General features: G+C 50.8%; 1 protein-coding gene across 3 annotated transcripts in view; it reads left to right on the forward strand.

Annotated features, from left to right (window-relative positions):
* SLC13A3 (solute carrier family 13 member 3) overlaps window positions 1-19,753 on the forward strand; it is a gene marked incomplete at both ends in the record, with an annotated part of 94,326 nt that overhangs the window by 74,197 nt on the left and 376 nt on the right. For all 3 annotated transcript variants that reach the window (XM_080716253.1, XM_080716251.1, XM_080716252.1), the window contains 4 exons: window positions 581-678; window positions 6,861-6,973; window positions 17,033-17,194; window positions 18,481-18,618. In XM_080716253.1, coding sequence (XP_080572379.1) covers window positions 581-678; window positions 6,861-6,973; window positions 17,033-17,194; window positions 18,481-18,618 — 511 coding nt within the window. The remainder of the gene's footprint in view (window positions 1-580; window positions 679-6,860; window positions 6,974-17,032; window positions 17,195-18,480; window positions 18,619-19,753) is intronic.

Consider the following 19,753-nt stretch of genomic DNA (forward strand, 5'->3'; position numbering starts at 1 on the left):
CTGTCAGATACCCCCAATTTCTCATCAGAAACAGAAGAGGCCTGTCCTAAGGGTCCCAGGCTCACCCAAAAGACACACTGTGGATGCCTGGGCGGTGGTGGGTTTTGAGGGGCTGGGAGGCTGGGTGGGTCTGGGCTCCATTGGTGGGAGTGGGCTGCGTCTCTGTGGCAAGTGGCCCGTGCCAGTATGAACTCAAGCATAAGGAGACTCAAGAATGCGTACGAGGTTCTTATGGAGTCCACGTTAGGCAACTTGTGGTGCTTGGATCAATATTCTATGGCCCTCAGATCTCCTTTGGTCAAGCCTCTTTTCCTAGGGCCCTTGAATTGGGCAGATAATCACTGTTTGGCTCAAGCAGTAGCTAAACACCCCAGGGAGCTGGGGATAAAGGCTTTTGCACCTGTGGGCAAGGCATTCCCGCTGAGCCTAATGCCCACTGCATCCAGGGGCCAGCCTTCAACAATGCCCCCTTCACAGCGGAGGGCCTAATTCCCTTCAACAAATCCTCATTTGCAAAGCTGCCAAGCCGGGGCCTGCTGAGAAGCCCAGGGTCACATGCTTTGGGGCCTTCTCATTGTAGGTTTGTTTCTGATGCTGTCACGGGTGTGGCCATTGTCATCATCCTGTTCTTCTTCCCATCCCAGAGGCCCTCGTTCAAGTGGTGGTTTGACTTCAAAGGTAAGAAGGTCAAGGTTGAGGTCTTGGTGAGCTCAGCGAGGACCGTGGTGAGGGACAGGGGCATCAGTGACCTGGAGCAGCCGGGCTTCGCTAAACACATGGTCCGGCGAGTCCCCCTTGCACTGAACCTCGTCTGGGGATGTAGGGATGCTGGGAATGACAGCTGAGGACAGGTGTTAGCAGATATGGCCTCCAAGCCAGACCCGGAAGCTCTCTCTGTTTGTACAATCCATAAGCTAAGAATGGTTTTCATATTTTCAAATGGTTGAAAAGAGTCCAAAGAAAAATATTTCCTGACACGTGAACATTACATGAAATTCAAATTTCAGTGTTCATAAGTAAAGTTCTGCCTAGTTTCTGCTTCCTAGTTTCCATTTCCTCAAGAAAACTGGAAATTTATTTTTCTTACTTTTGCAAGTACCTACACAACTGCCTCGACTTTACCTCTTGACCCACAAAGCCAAACATAATTACTTTCTGGCCCTTTACAGGAGACCCCTGTAAAGGGGTGTGGCTGACCCCTTTGCCAAAGGCAAAAAAATTACAACCCAGTTAACTAAGAACACAGGCACAAAAATAACAAGCGGCGTTTAAGCAGAATAGGAGGCAAAACTGCCTAAAGGCATTAAAATCCAATTTATTAAAAAAAAAAAAAAACAACACCCAGCACCCCGCAAGCCACATGTCCGCAGGCTGGATTTCCAGCGGATGTCTGCCAGAAAGCAACACCAGCACCTGCCACCTGGGATGGAGGCTGCCACTAGCCCAGACTCCACCTGGGGCAGTGGGATGGTCTCGGGGACAGAATCTATTTTTTATCATTGAAAATAAAAAAAGCAAATGATTATGCAGGCTAGTCCCAGTCATTGTGAGATTCCAACAGAAGACAAGGAGTTCCGGTAGCTGTGGCACATTGGACCCCAAGGAGGCCAGAACTGGGTCCAAGAAGGCCTCCGATGGCTCGTGGCCTCTGCAGTTGAGCAGGACTCGGCCCTTCTCTCCAGCCCTGCGTCTCTCTAACTTCCAACTCACCACTCAGTGTACCCTTTCCTGACCTCTTCTGAGTTTATCCTGTCTCTTAGGCCTTGCACGAGTATCAGTTTCTGCGTGCTCAAAGCCTCCGTTTCCTTATGGTGTCTACTCCTCGGTAACGCCCACTCCTTCGCTCCCTCGTGGTGGTCGCGCCCTCGGTGTCTCTGCTTCTGCCTGGTTTCTGAGTCCACTTAGTTTCTACTTCCGTTTCATTTAACTTCTGCGTGGTTTTTGTTTCTGCCTGGCTTCTACATCAGCATGGTTTCTGTTTCCTCTTGGTTTCTGATTCCTGGGGTTTCTACTTTGGTTTTTATTTCTGCTGAGTTTCTACTTCTGCCTGATTTCTACTTCCCCATGGTTTCTGCTTCCACTTAGTTTCTATTCCCACCTCGTTCTTAACTCCACACGGTTTCTACTTCCTCCTGGTTTCTGATTCCTGGGGTTTCTACTTTGGTTTTTATTTCTGCTGAGTTTCTACTTCTGCCTGATTTCTACTTCCATTGGTTTCTACTTCCACCTATTTCTTAATTCCACATGGTTTCTACTTCCTCTTGGTGTCTGCTCCTGCTTAGTTTCCACATCCACCTGGCTTTTACTTCCACGTGGCTTCTGCACTCGCTTAGTCCCCGCTTCTGCATGGTTTCTGCCTCTGCCCAGTTTCTACTTGCACATGATTTCTTCTTTCCCACGCTTTCTGTTTCCTCAAGGGCATCAGCACTCGTGTCCCTCTGTGACATGTGGCCTCTCTCCCTGTCTACTCCTTCACCTGGGCTTTTTATTTCTCTTCTCTCAGTTGTCTCTATTTCCCATCAAGGAGAATAGGAATTTTCTTGGTACAGTGAGTTCTTATCTGAGCAGATCTCCCCACCTAAAGGCCTCATGGATTCCTGGCCACCCCATAACCAGCTGCCTTTAGTCAAGTCTCCATCCGTGGCTCTGTTCCCCAGGTGACCTCCATACCCACAGCTTTCTATTGGCTGGGCTCTGGGGAAGGCACAGTGGCACAGGTATTTGGTACCCTAGCTCTACTACTACATGCCCGATGACCTCTTCTAATCCTGCTTCCCACTTAGAAAATGAGGAAGTCCCCAGCCAGGTGTGGTGGCACACGCCTGTAATCCCAATACGTGGGAGGCTGAGACGGGAAGATCACAGGTTCTAAGCCAGTCTCACCAACAGAGCAAGGCTCTCAGTAACTAAGTGAGACCCTGTTTTCAAATAAAAAATATAATAGGGCTAGGGGTGTAGCTTGGAGGTAGACTGCCCCTGGGTTTAATCCCTAGTGCCCTCCCCCAAATAAAAGAAAATAAGGGATTCCCTTAGTGCCTCTCACCTTGGCTTTTAGTGGTTTTCTAGATCAGGTGTTGCAGACTGTAATGCCCACAGCCAAGTAGGTACGGGGAAATGTCTCACATAACACATAGCCCCCTCTTGCATTTCTGTGGCCAAGTCTCTGAAACAGAAGAATCACAAGGAAAATAGCAGCAGAGGATGATAATAAACGGCAAGATCCTCTGTGTCCTGGCGTGCCGAGGTCTCTGCGAACCGACGCGAAATGCTGCTCAGTTCCTACCGATCGCCACCACGCAAGAAAACAGCTGCTCTTGTCAAACTTGCTGATTCTTTTTCAAAAGAAGTGAAATATCTGGGCTTGCGTAGAGATCTCCCTGATTTTAACGTGGACAGTTAATTCTAACTGGAAAGCAAACCCATGGGGGCAGCAGCAGCAGCACTGAATGCTTGTGTGAGCTGCGTCTGGTCCATGGAGGGCTTCCACCTCCGGGCTACACGCCCAGACACCTATTTTTTTTAATATTTTTTATTTGGAAACAGGGTCTCTTAAGCCAGCACCTGCGCGATCCTCCTGTCTCCGCCTCCCAAGCGTGGGGATTACAAGCGTGCGCCACCACGCCCGGCGCCTAAGTTTTTTTTTTTTTTTTTTGAAACAGGGTCTTGCTAGGTTGCTGAATCTCACTCAGTTGCTGAGGATGGCCTTGAAACTGCGATCCCCCTCTTTCAGCCTCCCAAGTAGTGGGATTACAGGTATGCACCACCATGCCCAGCCAGTATTTCTCCCTTTTAATGGCCAGCCCACAGGTATTGATCCGGTACCTACAATGTGCCAGGCACGTGCTGTGGTTGACAATGGTGGGCACAGTGCTACGTCCACCATTGACAGTGATGGCGACGATGATAATGACAACAATAGTGTCTCCCGTTTCCTCCCCGCCCAGCCAGCTCTTCCTCCAGATATGTACCTGCATGGCTCACCCATCACTGCATCTAGGGCTCTGTCCAAATGCCATCTCCCGCCGGGCGTGGTGGCGCACGCTTGTCATCCCCGCGCTTGGGAGGCGGAGACAGGAGGATCGCGCAGGTTCGAAGCCAGCCTCGCTGGCTTAAGAGACCCTGTTTCCAAATAAAAATATAAAAAAATAGGTCTGGGAGTGTAGCCTGGAGGTAGAAGGGCTTCCAGGAATCCCAGTAACACCAAAAAAAAAAAAAAAAAACCAAACAAACAAAAAAACAAATGCCATCTCCCCAGAGAAGCATTCTCTGAATGCACCACCTAGAAGAGTATTTTTGTTTATTTGTTTTTGGGGTTTTTTTTTTGTCATTCTCATTTCCTTTACCCTATTTTGTTTTTCTTTTCACCATCTAAACTTTCTCGGCATCACGTATTTATTTGCTCACTACCCGCCTTCTCCACTGGAATGTCCATTCCCGGGGAGAGGGATTGTGTCCGTGCTGGCTCTTCTGCACCCCTTTGTCCAAAAGAGCGTTGGGCGCACGGTGGGAGCTCTGTACACATTTGTCAAAGGAAGAACTGGGGCTTGCTCTGGGCCACGCCCTCGGCCGAGCCCTCTACAGGGGAGACCATTTACGCCAACAAGTCTCTGGGGAAGCGCTGCAACCCCAGCTTGCAGAGGAGTTCAATGGGGTTCAGAGAGGGACAATCACTGGTCCATATAGTTGGTGAATGACTGAAGGCAGGATTCAAATCAAGTGTGTGTGTGTGTGTGTGTGTGTGTGTGTGTGTGTATGTTTTACTGGGTATTGAACCTAGGGGCATTCTACCTCTGAGCTACACCCCCCAGCTATTTTATTTTTTTTATTTTATTGTTTTGAAACAGGGTCATGCTAAGTTGGTGAGAGTCTTGCTACACCGCTGAGGCTGGCCTTGAACCTGCGATCCTCCCATCTCAGCCTCCAGAGCCCTGAGATGACGGGCGTGCACCACCACACCTGGCTCCTCAAATCTAATTTCAAGCTTGTGCTTTTAGCCACTGCTCTAAACCCCAGCTAGTGTCAAGCTGAGCCAGAAGTGGGGATCCACGCGTCCAGGGCTGGGCTCACAGGGGACAGTGGCCAGGACAGGGTGGGTGGGAAGACGGTCAGAACAGGAAGCGCTGAGGCTGAGCTCGTAACGTGGCAGACAGTCCGGTGAGCACTGGCCACTTCTGCATCCCGTGAGCCCCACGCCAGGGCCTGCGCCCTCCCCCTGTCTGGATCTTACCCGCTATGCAGAGCAAGTTGCTTTTCTTTTCAGGTTTTTCCTACCTCTTTAATGAAATAATATTTTATCACCTAAAGGCTGAGGTCTGGGCCACCTGCCGCCTGCAGTTTCGTTCGATTCTGAGCTGAATCGAATGTCGAATTTGGTCCAAGAACCTGCGGGGCTGCGCAGCCCCGTGGGCCTCGCGCTAACTGAAGGACGGGTTTTACTAAGTAGCTTTTATTGCCTTTAATTCCTGATTTCAAATCCAGCTTCAGGGAGGCCACTGTGTAAAAAGCTAAAAAGGAGAGACAAGATGCCGGTAGTTCCTTGACCAGGAAGGAGACTGTCTTTCTCCCACACCCCCTTTCCACCTCCCTGGTAGCACCTTGCAAAGGAAAATCTCATCTTAGGAGTGTGGGCTCTGCGCCAGGCGCTAGGCTACAGGTGCCAGAGTAACTCCGCTCTAGAGCCTGGGCTGCAGCTAAACGGAAACCCTTCCCGTTCACCGACAACGTCATCGTGACCTCAGACCATCCTCACAGGGACCCTCTAGGGACCATGCCGTATTTAGCCTGATGAAATCACACTGATTTTGATTTTGTTTTGTCTTGGTACTGAGGATGGAACCCAGGAGCATTCTACCTCTGAGCTACACCCCAGTCCTTTTTACTTTTCTCTTTTTGAAACTGGGTCCTGCTATGTTGCTGACAGTCTCACTGCATTGCTGAGGCTGGCCTCGAACCCGGGATCCTCTTGTCTCAGTTGCACTGATATTGTTAAGAAAAAAGAAGTCATGTCATAATCTCATGGTCCAAAGCTAACCTTAGTTTCCATTTTACTAAATTTCCTCCTCTCTCTTTAGTTCTCTGTACACATTCAAATCAAAGGCAGCCTTTTATCTTGCACACCAAACCAGAAGGGGTGTTGGACGACTTGAATGTTCTGCTGGTGGAGTGCCTGTTTCCAGAACATTCTCAAGCCGAGGAACCACAGAATTATTTTCATTCTGAGTAGAGCAGACACCGCATCATGATGCTTGTGGGGTTTCTTCTACACTCATTTTGTCCCATCAGCGGAGGGAGATGTGGAACATTTATAGACTTAAATATAGAGTATAATTATATGGCATAATATATAACAATCAACTAGTTATAATATAATAAAATATTCATTAATATATATTAGCTCTAGATTACTATTTCAACCTATTTTAATACACCTGTATCAAATTCATTGAAGTATTCATGAAATTTAATTCTTGGGAGTGTGTGTGTGTGTGTGTGTGTGTGTGTGTGTGTGTGTGCTGGGAATTGAATTCAGGGGCATTCCACAGCTGAACTACATCCCCGCGCGTTCTGTTTTGTTTTGTGACACAGCCTTACTAAGTTGCTAAGAGTCTCGCTACATTGCCGAGGCTGGCCTTGAACCTGCCATCTTCCTGTCGCAACCTCCCAAGTACTAGAATTACAAGCATGTGCCACTGTACCTGGCAGTTCTTGAGACTTAATGGGCTAAAATCCCCAAATCGGAAGCAGGAGTGAGACCGTGGCCTTCTGGGGAACCCAGGGCAGGGGCGGCAGGGCTGGTGGCTGGCCCTTCCCCAGGCTGCGTGGCCCTGACCTGTGCCGGGTCCTCTCTCTGCCCCACTCAGCTCCCAACACACAGACGGAGCCGCTGCTGACCTGGAAGAAGGCCCAGGAGACCGTGCCCTGGAACATCATCCTTCTCCTGGGCGGGGGCTTCGCCATGGCCAAGGGCTGCGAGGTAACAGCCCCGGGCCCGGGAGGGTGGGAGGTCCCAGCGCCGCTCCAGGACAGGGCCGAGGGGCACCCAGGGCCACGCGGGCACACCGGCTTCCTGCTTACCAGCTTGCAATCGTGGTTTCTACTTCATGGGCCCACACGCAGCTCCAGGTGCTGCGGAGAAAGAGGAACGAGGTATGATACGGACACTCAGGGAGCTCGAGGCAGGCGTGATACTAACACAAGTCCGAGCACGATCCCGGCTCCAGGGTCCCGTGAGCGCAGAGGAGTGGCGGCACGGCCCCGTGCCACGCACCGTTCCGGATTCCGCTACCTGACCCCACTTGCCAATCAAATAACTGGGACAAGCCTTTGAGAGGAAGGAAAAAAAGAGCTGTGATTTGCTAGCAAATCGGAGAAAGCCAGTGAGCTTAACAGTTCAGAATCAAAGCCTGGACTCTATCTGAACAAAGGCATCCAGTCCCCTTTCAGGTCGGCTCTTCAGGGTGGCCTGGGCTGGTCGGAGGAGACAGATTCAGGTCCACGTCATCCTCGAGTTGATTCTTAGATTCACAGGCGCCTTTGGTCAGTAAACTGCTAAGAGGCTGTTTCTTGTTAACAAGGGGGGAGGGGACAGGAGGGAAAGAGGAGAGGGAAAATGTCAGCTTTGAAACAGGCCTCTGTCGGCTGCCAGGGTTGGAGGCAGACCGCAGTACAGAGCCTGTGAGGTAGACGCAGTTGTTATTCCCATTCTGTAGATAAGGAAGTGGGGACACAGAGAGGTCAAGCAACTTGCCTGCGGTCACACAGCCGTGCAGTCAAGATGGGAATCCAGGCAGGCCCGCTCTAGAGTCCGCGTTCTTGACTCTGTGATAGGCATGTTGGATTTTTTATTTTTTATTTATTTTTATTTTTATTTTTTGGGGTGTGTGTGTGTGTGTGTGTGTGTGTGTGGTACTGGTGATTGAACCAAAGGACATTCTACCTCTGAACTATACCTTCAGCCTTACTTTTTATTCTTTATTTTGAAACAGGGTCTCACTAAGTTGCAGAGGGCCTCACCGAGTAGTTGAGGCTGGCCACGAACCTGAGGTCCTCCTGTCTCAGCCTCCCAAGTACTGGGATTACAAGCGTGCGTTACCGCGCCCAGCTTACTTTTTATTTTGAAATGGGCTCATTAAGTTGCAGAGAGCCTCACTAAGTAGCCGAGGCTGGCCATGAGCCTGCGATCCTCCTGTCTCAGCCGCCCAAGCACTGGGATTACAAGCGTGCGCCACCACACCTGGCTAGCATGTTGGGTATTAATGATAGTTAATTAATGCTATAATGAATGTTATTCCAGCGGGCTCCGTGAGCTTGTCAGGGCGGCACTAGGGTGAACCTAGCGAGACACAGAGTACAGTTTTAGAAGTCGCTCGCTCTCGGGGCTGGGCAAGTCCACGGTCAGCCGGAGGCAGTGTGGTCTCAGCCCCAACATTTATACCAAGTATTATCTCATTTAACCCTCACCCGGGACTTTGGGCAGGAGGCTTAACCTCTCTGGGCTCTGGCTTTCCCACCTGTGAATTACCAACTTCTGACTCTTTGGATTGTTGGAAGGTATTAAGGTGATGGTGAGCCCCATGCCCGGCGAGGAAGGCATGCTGGGATTACATCCAGGGGTCTCACCATGTCCTCGCCAGTGTCTGCGACCCCCAGGTGCTTGACCAGCAGGAGGTCATTAGCTCCTGCCCTTGGGGTCACCACCTGTGGGGGAGAGGGCCAGGGAGAGAGGAGCTGGGAGGCAGACCCAACCCTACAGAGGCTTTGGAAACATCTCCATGAACCAGAGACAAACAGGCCTTTGGGTCCCAGTGTCCATCTGCAGGAGGGAGCTGCCACAGGAGCAGGTGTGAATGTGAGCCAGGCGCCTCGTCCCAGGGTGCCAGAGCTCCCTGCACTCAGCAGGGGCCGCAGGGCGTCCACTCCAGGCAACCTGGACGGCACCTGCAGGTTCTCCTTGGAGAGATTCTTTTATTTGTGTAGGCATGTTGGATTTTTTTATTATGTATTTATTTATTTATTTTGTGTGTTTATTTATTGCTTTTTATTTATTTGCTTGTTTATTTATTACAGTCCTGGGAATGGAACCCAGGGGCAATCTACCTCCCATCTACATCCCCAGCTCTATTTTTTATTCTTTATTTTGAAACAGGGTCTCACTGAGTTGCAGAGGGCCTCACTGAGTAGCTGAGGCTGGCCACGAACCTGGATCCTCCTGTCTCAGCCTCCCAAGTCCTGGGATTACAAGCGTGCGCCACCACGCCTGGCTAGAAGCACTCTTTTTATTAAACATATTCTGTTTTTTTTAAGTAACACATGTGCAGTGGTACAGAAGTCAAAGAAAACAAAAAGACAGATGAACAAAAGTTCTTCTTCTGATTTCCCAGAGGCAAAACTCTCCAAGTTGCTAATCTGCGTGGTTTTAGAAGTGTGTGTGTGTGTGTGTGTGTGTGTGTACATATATATATATATGTATGTATATTCCTAAGTATATATATATAAATTTATTTCTATGCATATAAATATATATACACACATACATGTATATATGTCTTAATAGTCTTAATAGTCAAGACAATTGAGTGTGACCATTTTGTTACACATATGAGACCATTGGCCTGGATTTTTGGTTAATGGTTTTGGCTGTTGTAAAAACGTTATTTGGGATATATTTTGAATTGTAAGAGCAAAATGTTTTGTTTTTTTTTTCTTTTGCTCATTTAAAAGATTTTTTTAGCTGGGAATGGTGGCACAGGCTTGTAATCCCAGTACTTGGAGGTTGAGGCAGGAGGATCGCAGGTTTGTGGCCAGCCTCAGCCACTTAGTGAGGCCCTCCACAACTTAGTGAGACCCTGTTTCCAGACAGAAAATAAAAAGGCTGGGGGTCTAGCACAGAGGTAGAAGGCCCCTGGGATCAATCCCCAGTATCACACAAAAAAAGAATTTTTCAATACATTTTTCTTCATTTAATTAGAGTAAGTTTCAAGATTCTGCATCTGGGGTAAATGTAAATTTAAACCAGTAAGCAAGCCAGGCGTGGTGGCGCACACTTGTCATCCCAGCATTCGGGAGGCTGAGACCGGAGGTTCACAGTCAGCCTCAGCTCCTTAGTGGGGCCCTCTGCAACTCAGTGAGACTGGTTTCAAAATTAAGAATAAAAAACTGGGCAAGGGGTGTAGACCGGAGGTCAAATGCCTCTGGGTTCCATTCCTAGACCCACCCACACACACACACCAAAAAAAAAACCCAGTAAGCATTTATTGGCAAATAATGTGCATATCCCCATTCCAAGAAATATAATAAATAAGCGAAGCCAAAATAAGTTATTTAAAGTTTACCATATTGCTAGTGGTTTCACAAAAATTCTCTTTTATTAAATGAATCAAATAAAAGTGATTTATGCATAAATAAAATTCATTTTTAAAATCACAAGGCCCACAGGGGTTAAGTGACTGCTTCCAGGTAGCACAGATCATGGGTAGTAGAGCATGGAATTTTTTTGTGTGTTTGTGGTACTGGGGGTGGAACCCAGGGGCTTTCTACCTCCAGGCTATACTCCCAGACCTATTTTATACTTTATTTGGAAACAGGGTCTCACTAAGTTGCTGAGAGCCTCACTAAATAGCTGAGGCTGGCTTTGAACCTGTGCGATCCTCCTGTCTCAGCCTCCCAAGCGCGGGGATTACAAGCATGCACCACCATGCCTGTTCAGAGCATGAATCTGGATTCGTGTTTGTCTGACTCTCCGTGTTGCTGCCGCCTTAGGAGCTGTTGTAGGGAGGCTTCCTAGAGGACAGAGGACGTGGGTGTCATCCAGGTCTTAAAGAGTCTCTGCACTGCCGTAGAAACAGATTATCCGGGTTGGAATCAAAGATCTCCCACTTGTTAGGTGTGTGACCTTCGCCCAGTTACTAAACCTCTCTGGGCCTCTGTTTCTTCACCTGTCAAATGGTAGTAACAGTGACACCCACCGTCTTAAGTCAGTGTGTGTAGGAAACTTAAACCACAGCCTGACACAGTTGGTGTGATTAGATGTTGGGGGGAGGGAAAATTGGGGTCCAGGATGGCATGGGGTGCCCAGCCAAGCACCCAACAGAAATGGCGCCAGTTACCACGGTGAGCTGAGCCCGGCCTGGCCCAGGCAGCGGGCTGGAGGAGATGACCCGGCCACCAGGGGTTCTCCAAGCCGGAGCCCAGCCGGGCTGGGTGGGAGAGGCTCCGGCTCCGAGGGCTGGGCTGCAGGCCGCAGAGCATGCTGGGAGGCCGGTCTGGCCCCTTGCCCAGGCCTGGGCAGTCTGTCCCAGGGTTTCTGCTCAACGGGGCCTTTGTGTGGCAGCTGCCTCGTTCCCCCAACCTCTGCCTGGACCATCCTGTCCCCGGGCAGCCGCGACCCGGTCCAGAGCAACAAGAATGCTTATGGCACCTCCTGGCTCCCAGGCCCTGCCCAGCGCCTCCGCTGGGCCTCGGCCAGGCCCCGGGGCTGGGGGTCCTCGGATGGGGCCAGGCGGGCCGCGCGGGCGGCTCCGAGGCTGGAAGCGCGTCCCGGAGCTGCGCTGAGCTCAGGCCACTCAGTGCTCATGGGGTGCCCTGCGAAACCATGCATCCGTGATTCCCATGTACTTTAACCTAGGTCTGAAGGCTTCCTGGGTCTCCATAGGAGGCCGCTCATGGCCCAGCTACGCCTGCCTCCCTGACATGGGCGCCGGCCTCGCTCGCTCTTCACTCCTCTCCTCTCCGTCTGGTCTCTTCCTTGGTCCAGTCAGACTCATCTGCACCCCAAGACCTTTGCACCTGCCTTTCTCTGTTGAATATCCTTACAGAGATCTCAGAGTCTTATTCTTCAAGCCTCAGCTCCTCAGAGGTGGCCTCCACGGCCCCCAGGTGTAGAGCAGCCCTTCCCCATCCCTCTCCCCTCACCACCCTGCTCACACCATGTCTAGCCCTAATGACCCTGTTGATCTGTTGATTGGAATCTCCCTCAGGAGAATATAAGCTCCACAAGGACAGGGACCCGATCTGTCCTGTCCACCACTGGTCTAGACACCCAGAAGCATCCTTAGCCGTGCTCAACAGATACTTGCTGTTGTGACCTATTAGATGGGTAGTTTTGAAAATTAATAAATAAGACAGGGAAGCCGGGCGTGGTGGGCACGCTTGTAATCCCTGCGCTTGGGAGGCGGAGACAGGAGGATCGCGCAGGTTCAAAGCCAGCCGCGCTGGCTTAAGAGACCCTGTTTCCAAATAAAAATATAAAAAATAGGTCTGGGAATGTAGCCTGGAGGTAGAAGGGCTCCCAGGAACCCCAGTACCACACACACACACACACACACACACACACACACACACACACACACACAAAGACAGGGAAAGTGCCCGGCAGAGAAGAGATGGATACCAGCAGCCCGCTCACCCACACAGCTGTTAGGATATTAAACAAGTTAGTAGTAAAGTGCTTAGGAGAGTACCTGGCACCAAGTAAGCACATATTGTTTATTAAAATATGTCAAGCCGGGCGTGGTGGCACATGCTTGTAATCCCAGCATTCGAGAGGCTGAGACCAGAGGATCACGGTTCCCGGACAGCCTCAGCTGCTTAGTGAGGCTCTCCGCAACTCAGTGAGACCCGGTTTCAAAATAAAGAATAAAAAATAGGGCAAGGGGTATATAGCTCAGAGGTCAAATGCCCCTGGTTCTATCCTAAACCCGCAAAAATAAATAAATAAATAAATAAATAAATAAATATAAATATAAAATAAAATATGTCACTGGGTGTGGTGGTGCAAGCCTGTAATCCCAGTACCTAGGAGGCTGAGGCCAGAAGATCGCAGGTTCACAGCCAGCCTCAGCAACTTAGCGATGCTCTCAGCCAGCACCCAGACTTCAGGAGTATAATTAAATGATTATTATTGTTCTAAGTCCTTATATATAGTCCTTAGTGAGATCTTGTTTCCAAATAAAAAATAAAAATAGGGCTGGGGTGTAGCTCAGAGGTCGCATGCCCCGGGTTCAACCCCCAGTACTACAAATACACACACACACACACACACACACACACACACACATGCACACACATGCTGATAAACAATACTTGTGCTTCCTATGTGTAGAGGCTGCTCTTACCTGAACTTACTTCATTCTTACCGTCACTTAAAGAAATCAAGGTTCAGAGATGTCAGATAACTTGCCCAAGGTCACCCACCTCGGGAACGCTGCAGAGAGAATGTTCACGCTGGCCCTTAAAGCCTTCTCCTTGTTCCTGTCTGTAATCAAATCCACTGCCCTCTCTAACCTAACACTCATTTTACAGAGCTGCATACACACAGCTGAGGCCTCTGTATTTTTCATCAAAAAACTCTTTGTCTTTTGACAAGAGTCTCAAGGGCTCAGGGAGATTTTGATTTCAAATACTAAACTTCAATCATACACTTTCCTTATGGGATGGGGCCCTGACATAGAGAAAAGAGATCAGGTGATCAGTTGAAGGGGGGGGCATCATCCTGGCAGCTCAGCCTCCCTCCCTCCCACCTGCAAGGTGGCCTCCGCTGTCTGGTCATCTCTGGGGCCACCGAGGAGCACAGTCTGTTGCCTGCTGCGCCAGGCGATCCTGAATCCTAACCCCTCCGGCCCCTGGTGGCTCAGTGCTGCCGAGTACAGCTGGTGTGCACTGGGCACTCCCTGGGTACCCGGCCACCCTCCTGGGTGCTTTATAGGGGGGCCCCTTTTCTCCCAACAGTCACCTTCTAGAACAGGTGCTGGTGTTATCCCCAGTTCACAGAGCGGGAGAGGAAGGCAGAGAGGCCACGGGACTCGCCTGGGATGACAGCCAGAAAGCATCAAGCCGGGGCACACTCAGCCCGACTCCGGGGCTCTTCCCTCACCTCTGGCCACGTAGCCTGGATGTTGGCTGTTGCTGGTTCCTGGCATCCCTGGGAACACTGGGCTGTGTGTTTCCAAGGAAACAGAGCTTCCGATGCCTAAGGGGATGGGAAAGGGCAGGTGAAGTCCCTCCAGTGTCCCCAACAGAGCCCCTGGGGGTTTTCCTCTCATGAGGCTTCCAGGGCTCTCCATTGAGGGACTAGCCAGGGACCCGAGTACTGTGGGATGTTGGCAGGAAGCCCGGCCCCCGGAGGCCAACGGACAGGGAGGCGTTTGGCTGGCTCCTGTCCCGAGTCATTAACATTCCCGGCCACCAGCCCCTCTCCATTAACGGCACACACTCCTGGGCCTCCTTGCCAGAGTGGAGGCCTCTGTGAAAAGCCAGGGCCCCGTTGTATCCTTGCAGCTCTCCCTGGGCCAGGGGAGAAGCGGCATTCACCATCGAACAGTGCAGAGGTACCCACAACACCTTCTTCTACAAGGATTCTTCCAGGGTGAAATTTTTCTAAATTTCTTCTTCTTCTTCTTCTTCTTCTTCTTCTTCTTCTTCTTCTTCTTCTTCTTCTTCTTCTTCTTCTTCTTCTTCTTCTTCTTCTTCTTCTTCTCCTCCTCCTTCTTCCTTCTTCCTTCTTTCTTCTTCTTTCTTCTTCTTCTTCTTGTGGACCTGGGGGTTGGACCTAGGGGCATTCTGCTTCTGAGCTACTCCTCCGGCCCTATTTTATTTTTTAGTTTTGAAACAGGGTCTCACTAAGTTGCCGCCAGCCTTCCAAGTACTGGAACTACAGGCACACACTACCGCACTCGGCTCCGGTGACAGAGATCTGTGGACATTTATTACTCGTGCATTGAAGGCAACTTTTGAAGTTAAACCTGAGGGGCCAGTGTAATGATTTTTATATAAAAACTCTAGGCTCTATCCTAGAGTCTGTTCTGAAGTCCTAAATTCTGAAGCCGTGCATTTTCAAAATGCAAAAATGGATGAAGCGTCTTCGGTAAAACCATTAGGATAGCAGAGGAGTCTAGGTTGATCAAAGGACAGTGGTAGGAAGACACCTGAGTCTAAATGTTAGGGGAGGGATCCAGCTCTGCCCTCCATCGGCTCCTAAACCTCCACTTATTTTTGTCCAGAAAACAAGCTACACCAGGGTTTGCACTTGCAGCTTTTTATGACACCACCAGGGGGCAGTGTTGAGCACGGTATTCACAGCTACGTGGTCATTATGAAAATGTGTGGGATGGGGTGATTTAAGGACACATTCGGTGGTGGGAGGCCGGGTTGGAGGGAGTGTTCCATATTATGTACGTTTAACTGGGGTAATTCCTGGAAAAGCCAGCAGAGAGGGCACCCCAGTGATTTTGCTGCACTGGCGAGAGCGGAGCCTAGGAGACGACCCTTCCCTTCCTGTCCTGGGCATCTGTCTTCTTCTCTGGCTTGGAAGACTGTGGTCAGCCTGGGCGTTGCTCTTAACTGAGAGGCCAAGTGAGCTGGGCGTGGTGGCGCACACCTGCAACCCCAGTTCCTAGTAGGCTGATTCAGGAGGGTCACAGGTTTGAAGCCAGCCTCAGCATCTTAGCCAGACCCTAAGCAACTAACACCCTGTTTAAAGATATAAATAAAATAGCCAGGTATGGTGGTGCACGCTGGCAATCCCAGTACTTGGGAGCTGACACGGGAGGATCAGGGTTCAGGGCCAGGGTTCAGGTTACTTAGAGAGGCTCTCGGCAACTTAGTGAGGCTCTGTTTCAAAATAAAGAATAAAAATGGGGCTCGGGGTGTAGCTTGGAGATAGAGTACCCCTAGGTTCAATCTTCAGTACCAAAGAGAAGAGAAAGCGATGGAGAGAGAGATGGAGAGAGAGAGAGAGAGAGAGAGAGAGAGAGAGAGAGAGAGACAGACAGACAGACAGACAGACAGACAGACAGACAGGCAGGCAGGCAGAGAGAGAGGGAGGGAGGGAGGGAGGGAGAAGGGGTGTTGGTGGAGGGAATTCAGCAGAAGCAAGTTAGCTTATGGATCCAGATGTGCAACTTGGTCACTCCTTTTGGAGACAGACAGACCTGGGGCCGCTCACCTTGCAGACTGGTTGGAGAAGCCAGCAGATGTTGCTTCAAATGCCTGGCCTGGCTAAAGTCATAAGGATGTCAGTTCTTATGATGGTGAATAATGGTACAATATCAAATATATTACTCTCTGTACTGATATCATTGTACTGAGCATCCTTAACACTAATCGTAATATATTTATTCTCAATAATCATACTGATCCTGTTTTATTTGATATGTATCTGATACATGTTTTATATCATGTATGATGTGTAGCATATCATATATAATATTTGGTACATATTAATATATTATTTATAATTACAACAGTGAATTTTTATGTAATTGTTACTTACATAAAAGTATCTTATTTATTAATATGTTGTTATTTAGCTGGGCATCATTACATGCCTGTAATCCTAGTACTTGGGTGGCTGAGATAGGAGGATTGCAGGTTCAAGGCCAGCCTCAGCATCTTAGTGAGGCCCTCCACAACTTAGCAAGACCCTGTTTTTTAAAAAAAAATAGGGTTGGGGGCCTGGGGGTGTAACTCAGAAGCAGCATGCCCCTGAGTTCAATCCTGAGTAACACACACACACACACACACACACACACACACACACACACACTTTAGTCAGGGTGGACCTGCATATCTATAATCTCAGTACTCTGGAGACTGAAACAGGAGGATCACAGGTTTGAGACCAGCCTCAGCATAGTAACTCTCAGCAACCTAGCAAGACTATTTCAAAATGAAAAAGAAAAAGTGCTGGGGTGTAGCTCAGAGGCAGAATGCCCCTGAGTTCAGTTTCCAGTAACACACACACACACACACACACACACACACACACACACACACACGATCACTGGAGGAATGAGATTTACCAGGAGGAGTCTCACTCCATCTCCTACTGAAGTTGGAGGCTCAGGGTGCTAGAGCCAATGGAAACGGAGCTTCTGATCCCGTCCGAATGGACCGTGGGGTCCCAGGGTTGACGTCCGCGCGGCCGAGGGCCCTGGCTGGCCGGTGTGCCTGGCTGTGTCCCCGGCCCTCTCTGCTCTGCGTCTCCTCACCGAGGGGGAAGCTGGGTGGACAGGGAGTGACGTGCGCCTGCCCGCAGGAGTCGGGGCTGTCGGCGTGGATCGGGGGGCAGCTGCACCCGCTGGAGCACGTGCCCCCGGTGCTGGCTGTGATGCTCATCACCGTCGTCATCGCCTTCTTCACCGAGTTTGCCAGCAACACGGCCACCATCATCATCTTCCTGCCGGTGCTGGCGGAGCTGGTGAGGGGCCTTCCGGGGCGGGGGGGGGGGCTTCCCCAGGGCAGAGTCAGAACTCTCTTTCCAAGCCCACACTTCCCAAATCTCTACCCAAGCACCACAGAAGTGGCGCACGCTTGTAATCCCCGCACTTGGGAGGCGGAGACAGGAGGATCGCGCAGGTTCAAAGCCAGCCGCGCTGGCTTAAGAGACCCTGTTTCCAAATAAAAATGTATATAGGTCTGGGAGTGTAGCCCGGAGGTAGAAGGGCTTCCAGGAACCCCCAGACCACACGCAAGCATGTTGGCCTAGTGCGCAGTGGGTTGCCAGCATGCTTAACTGCACCAGCTCGTATAAGGCTGTGGTTTGCTTATTTTTTCATTACTTTTATTTTTTGATTCTGGGAATGGAACCCAGGGGAATTCTGCCTCTCAGCTATACCCAAACCCTATTTTTTTCTTTTTCTTTCTTTCTTTCTTTCTTTCTTTTTTTTTTTTTTTTGTGGTACTGGGGTTACTGGAAGCCCTTCTACCTCCGGGCTACACTCCCAGACCTATTTTTATACTTTTTATTTGGAAACAGGGTCTCTTAAGCCAGCACGGCTGGCTTCGAACCTGCGCGATCCTCCTGTCTCCACCTCCCAAGCGCGGGGATTACACGCGTGCGCCGACACACCCGGCTCTTATTTTATATTTTTATTTATTTATTTTGTGGTACTGGGGATGGAACCCAGGGGCATTCTACCTCTGAGCTACATCTCCAGCCCTATTTTTATTCTTTATTTTGAAACAAGGTCTCATTGAGTTGCAAAGGGCCTCTCTAAGTAGCTGAGGCTGACCACGAACCCAGATCCTCCTGTGTCAGCCTCCCGAATGCCTTGTTCCACACAGTATAACAACTGTGGAAGTGCTTGCCAGCAGACCCAGCCGGGGTTCTCCTTAGCACTGCAGCCCGGCCTGGCCCGGTCCTGTCCAGTTAGTGCCCTCATTCTCAGCGCTGGTCCCTGGACCTGCTGGGGCACAGCAGAGCCAGCCAGCTGGGCGGTCCAGGTGCTCACGGGCTTGAGAAGGAGCATCCTGGATAAACCACCCCAGTCCCTCCCTAATGAAACAGCAGTGTGACCATGACCTTGAAATGTCCCTCCATCTCCTCTTCCCATCTGCTTGTCTTTCTTCCTGTGTCTCTATGCTTCTCTGTCTGTCTCCCCCCGCCCGTCACTCTGCCAATCTCTGTGCCTCTGTGACACTCTCTTGCCACCTGTGATTTTTCCGCACCCACCTGTGTCTTGCGCCCCCCACCTCCCGGCCCAGGCCATCCGCCTGCGCGTGCACCCGCTGTACCTCATGATCCCGGGCACGGTGGGCTGCTCCTACGCCTTCATGCTCCCGGTCTCCACGCCGCCCAATTCAATCGCCTTCGCCTCTGGACACCTGCTGGTCAAAGACATGGTGAGTCTGTAGCCTTTGGGGGGGGGCGGGTGATGGGGAAGGCATGGCCTCCTGCACCCCCGGGGCTCCGAACAGGCTGTTCTGAACGGGGCCCAAAACATCCTTCGGCAATCGCTCTGGGAAACTGCCTAGCGACTGTCTTCCACACCCTGGTTTGGGTGGGCCGCAGTGCCCGGCCACCAAGTGAAAAGAAGGAAGTGAAGCTGGGGCGGGCACCAGCTTCAGTCAGGGCCCAGGTATGTATGGGGAGTGTCTCCTTCCCAGCAGAGAGCTCCCTGCCCAAGGGATGCCTCCCTCCTCAGCCTCTTCCTCTCCACTGGAGAATTCAGGGTCCTGAGCTGATATACGGGTACACACACATACACACACACACACACACACACACACACACACACACACACAGTCCTAAAGCAAGCTGAGTGTGTTCTGCGTTCTGGCCACTGGGGGGCAGCACACGCAGGGGCAGAGCTGCAGGCAGCACCAGTGTTGTTTTCTGTTTGATGCAGACTAGACAGCAGCCACGTTTAGCAGATTTTGAAATATTATAAAGGAAAGAAATAAATCATAGGACATGAGGAAGTGGAAAAGGGAAACGATAGGATGGGACAGCCTCTCCACATTCCCTGAGACGTCATGGAGAAGCAGCCAGCCTTGCACAAAAACAGCAGAGCTGTCCAGGCAGAGGCACGGCAAGCAAGGCGGGGAAGGGAGCAGCGCCGCGTGCACAGCTAGGGGGCTGCGCTGAGGGGCCGAGCTGAGCGACTGTGTCAGAGACATGGGCGGGTGGAGAGTGGGCACAGGCTCCGGACCGCAGGAGTTTCAAGCAGGGCAATGACTCTGTTTTGCTTCTGCCTTTAAAGATGGCTTGGCCGAGCGGGGTGGGTCGACAGGGTGGGAGGGATGACACAGGGAGGGCGATTAGGGAGGGTGAGGGGGTGGATGAGCAAACCACACAGACGTGGAGAACAAGGAGACGGGAGAGACCCCAAGAGGTGGAGACTGGGCCAGGGCCCCAAGGCCCCCGCAGAGCCAGGTCACTGCAGTGGCCCACGGTGGGGTTTGCTCCCCAGACCAGCAAGTGAGTTGCTGATCAAAATCACGGTTGTGGGGCCATAGGAATTTAGAGCCGGGCTCT

This window comes from Muscardinus avellanarius (genome assembly GCF_963383645.1).
Source record: "Muscardinus avellanarius genome assembly, chromosome: 19".
NCBI classification, from domain to species: domain Eukaryota; kingdom Metazoa; phylum Chordata; class Mammalia; order Rodentia; family Gliridae; genus Muscardinus; species Muscardinus avellanarius.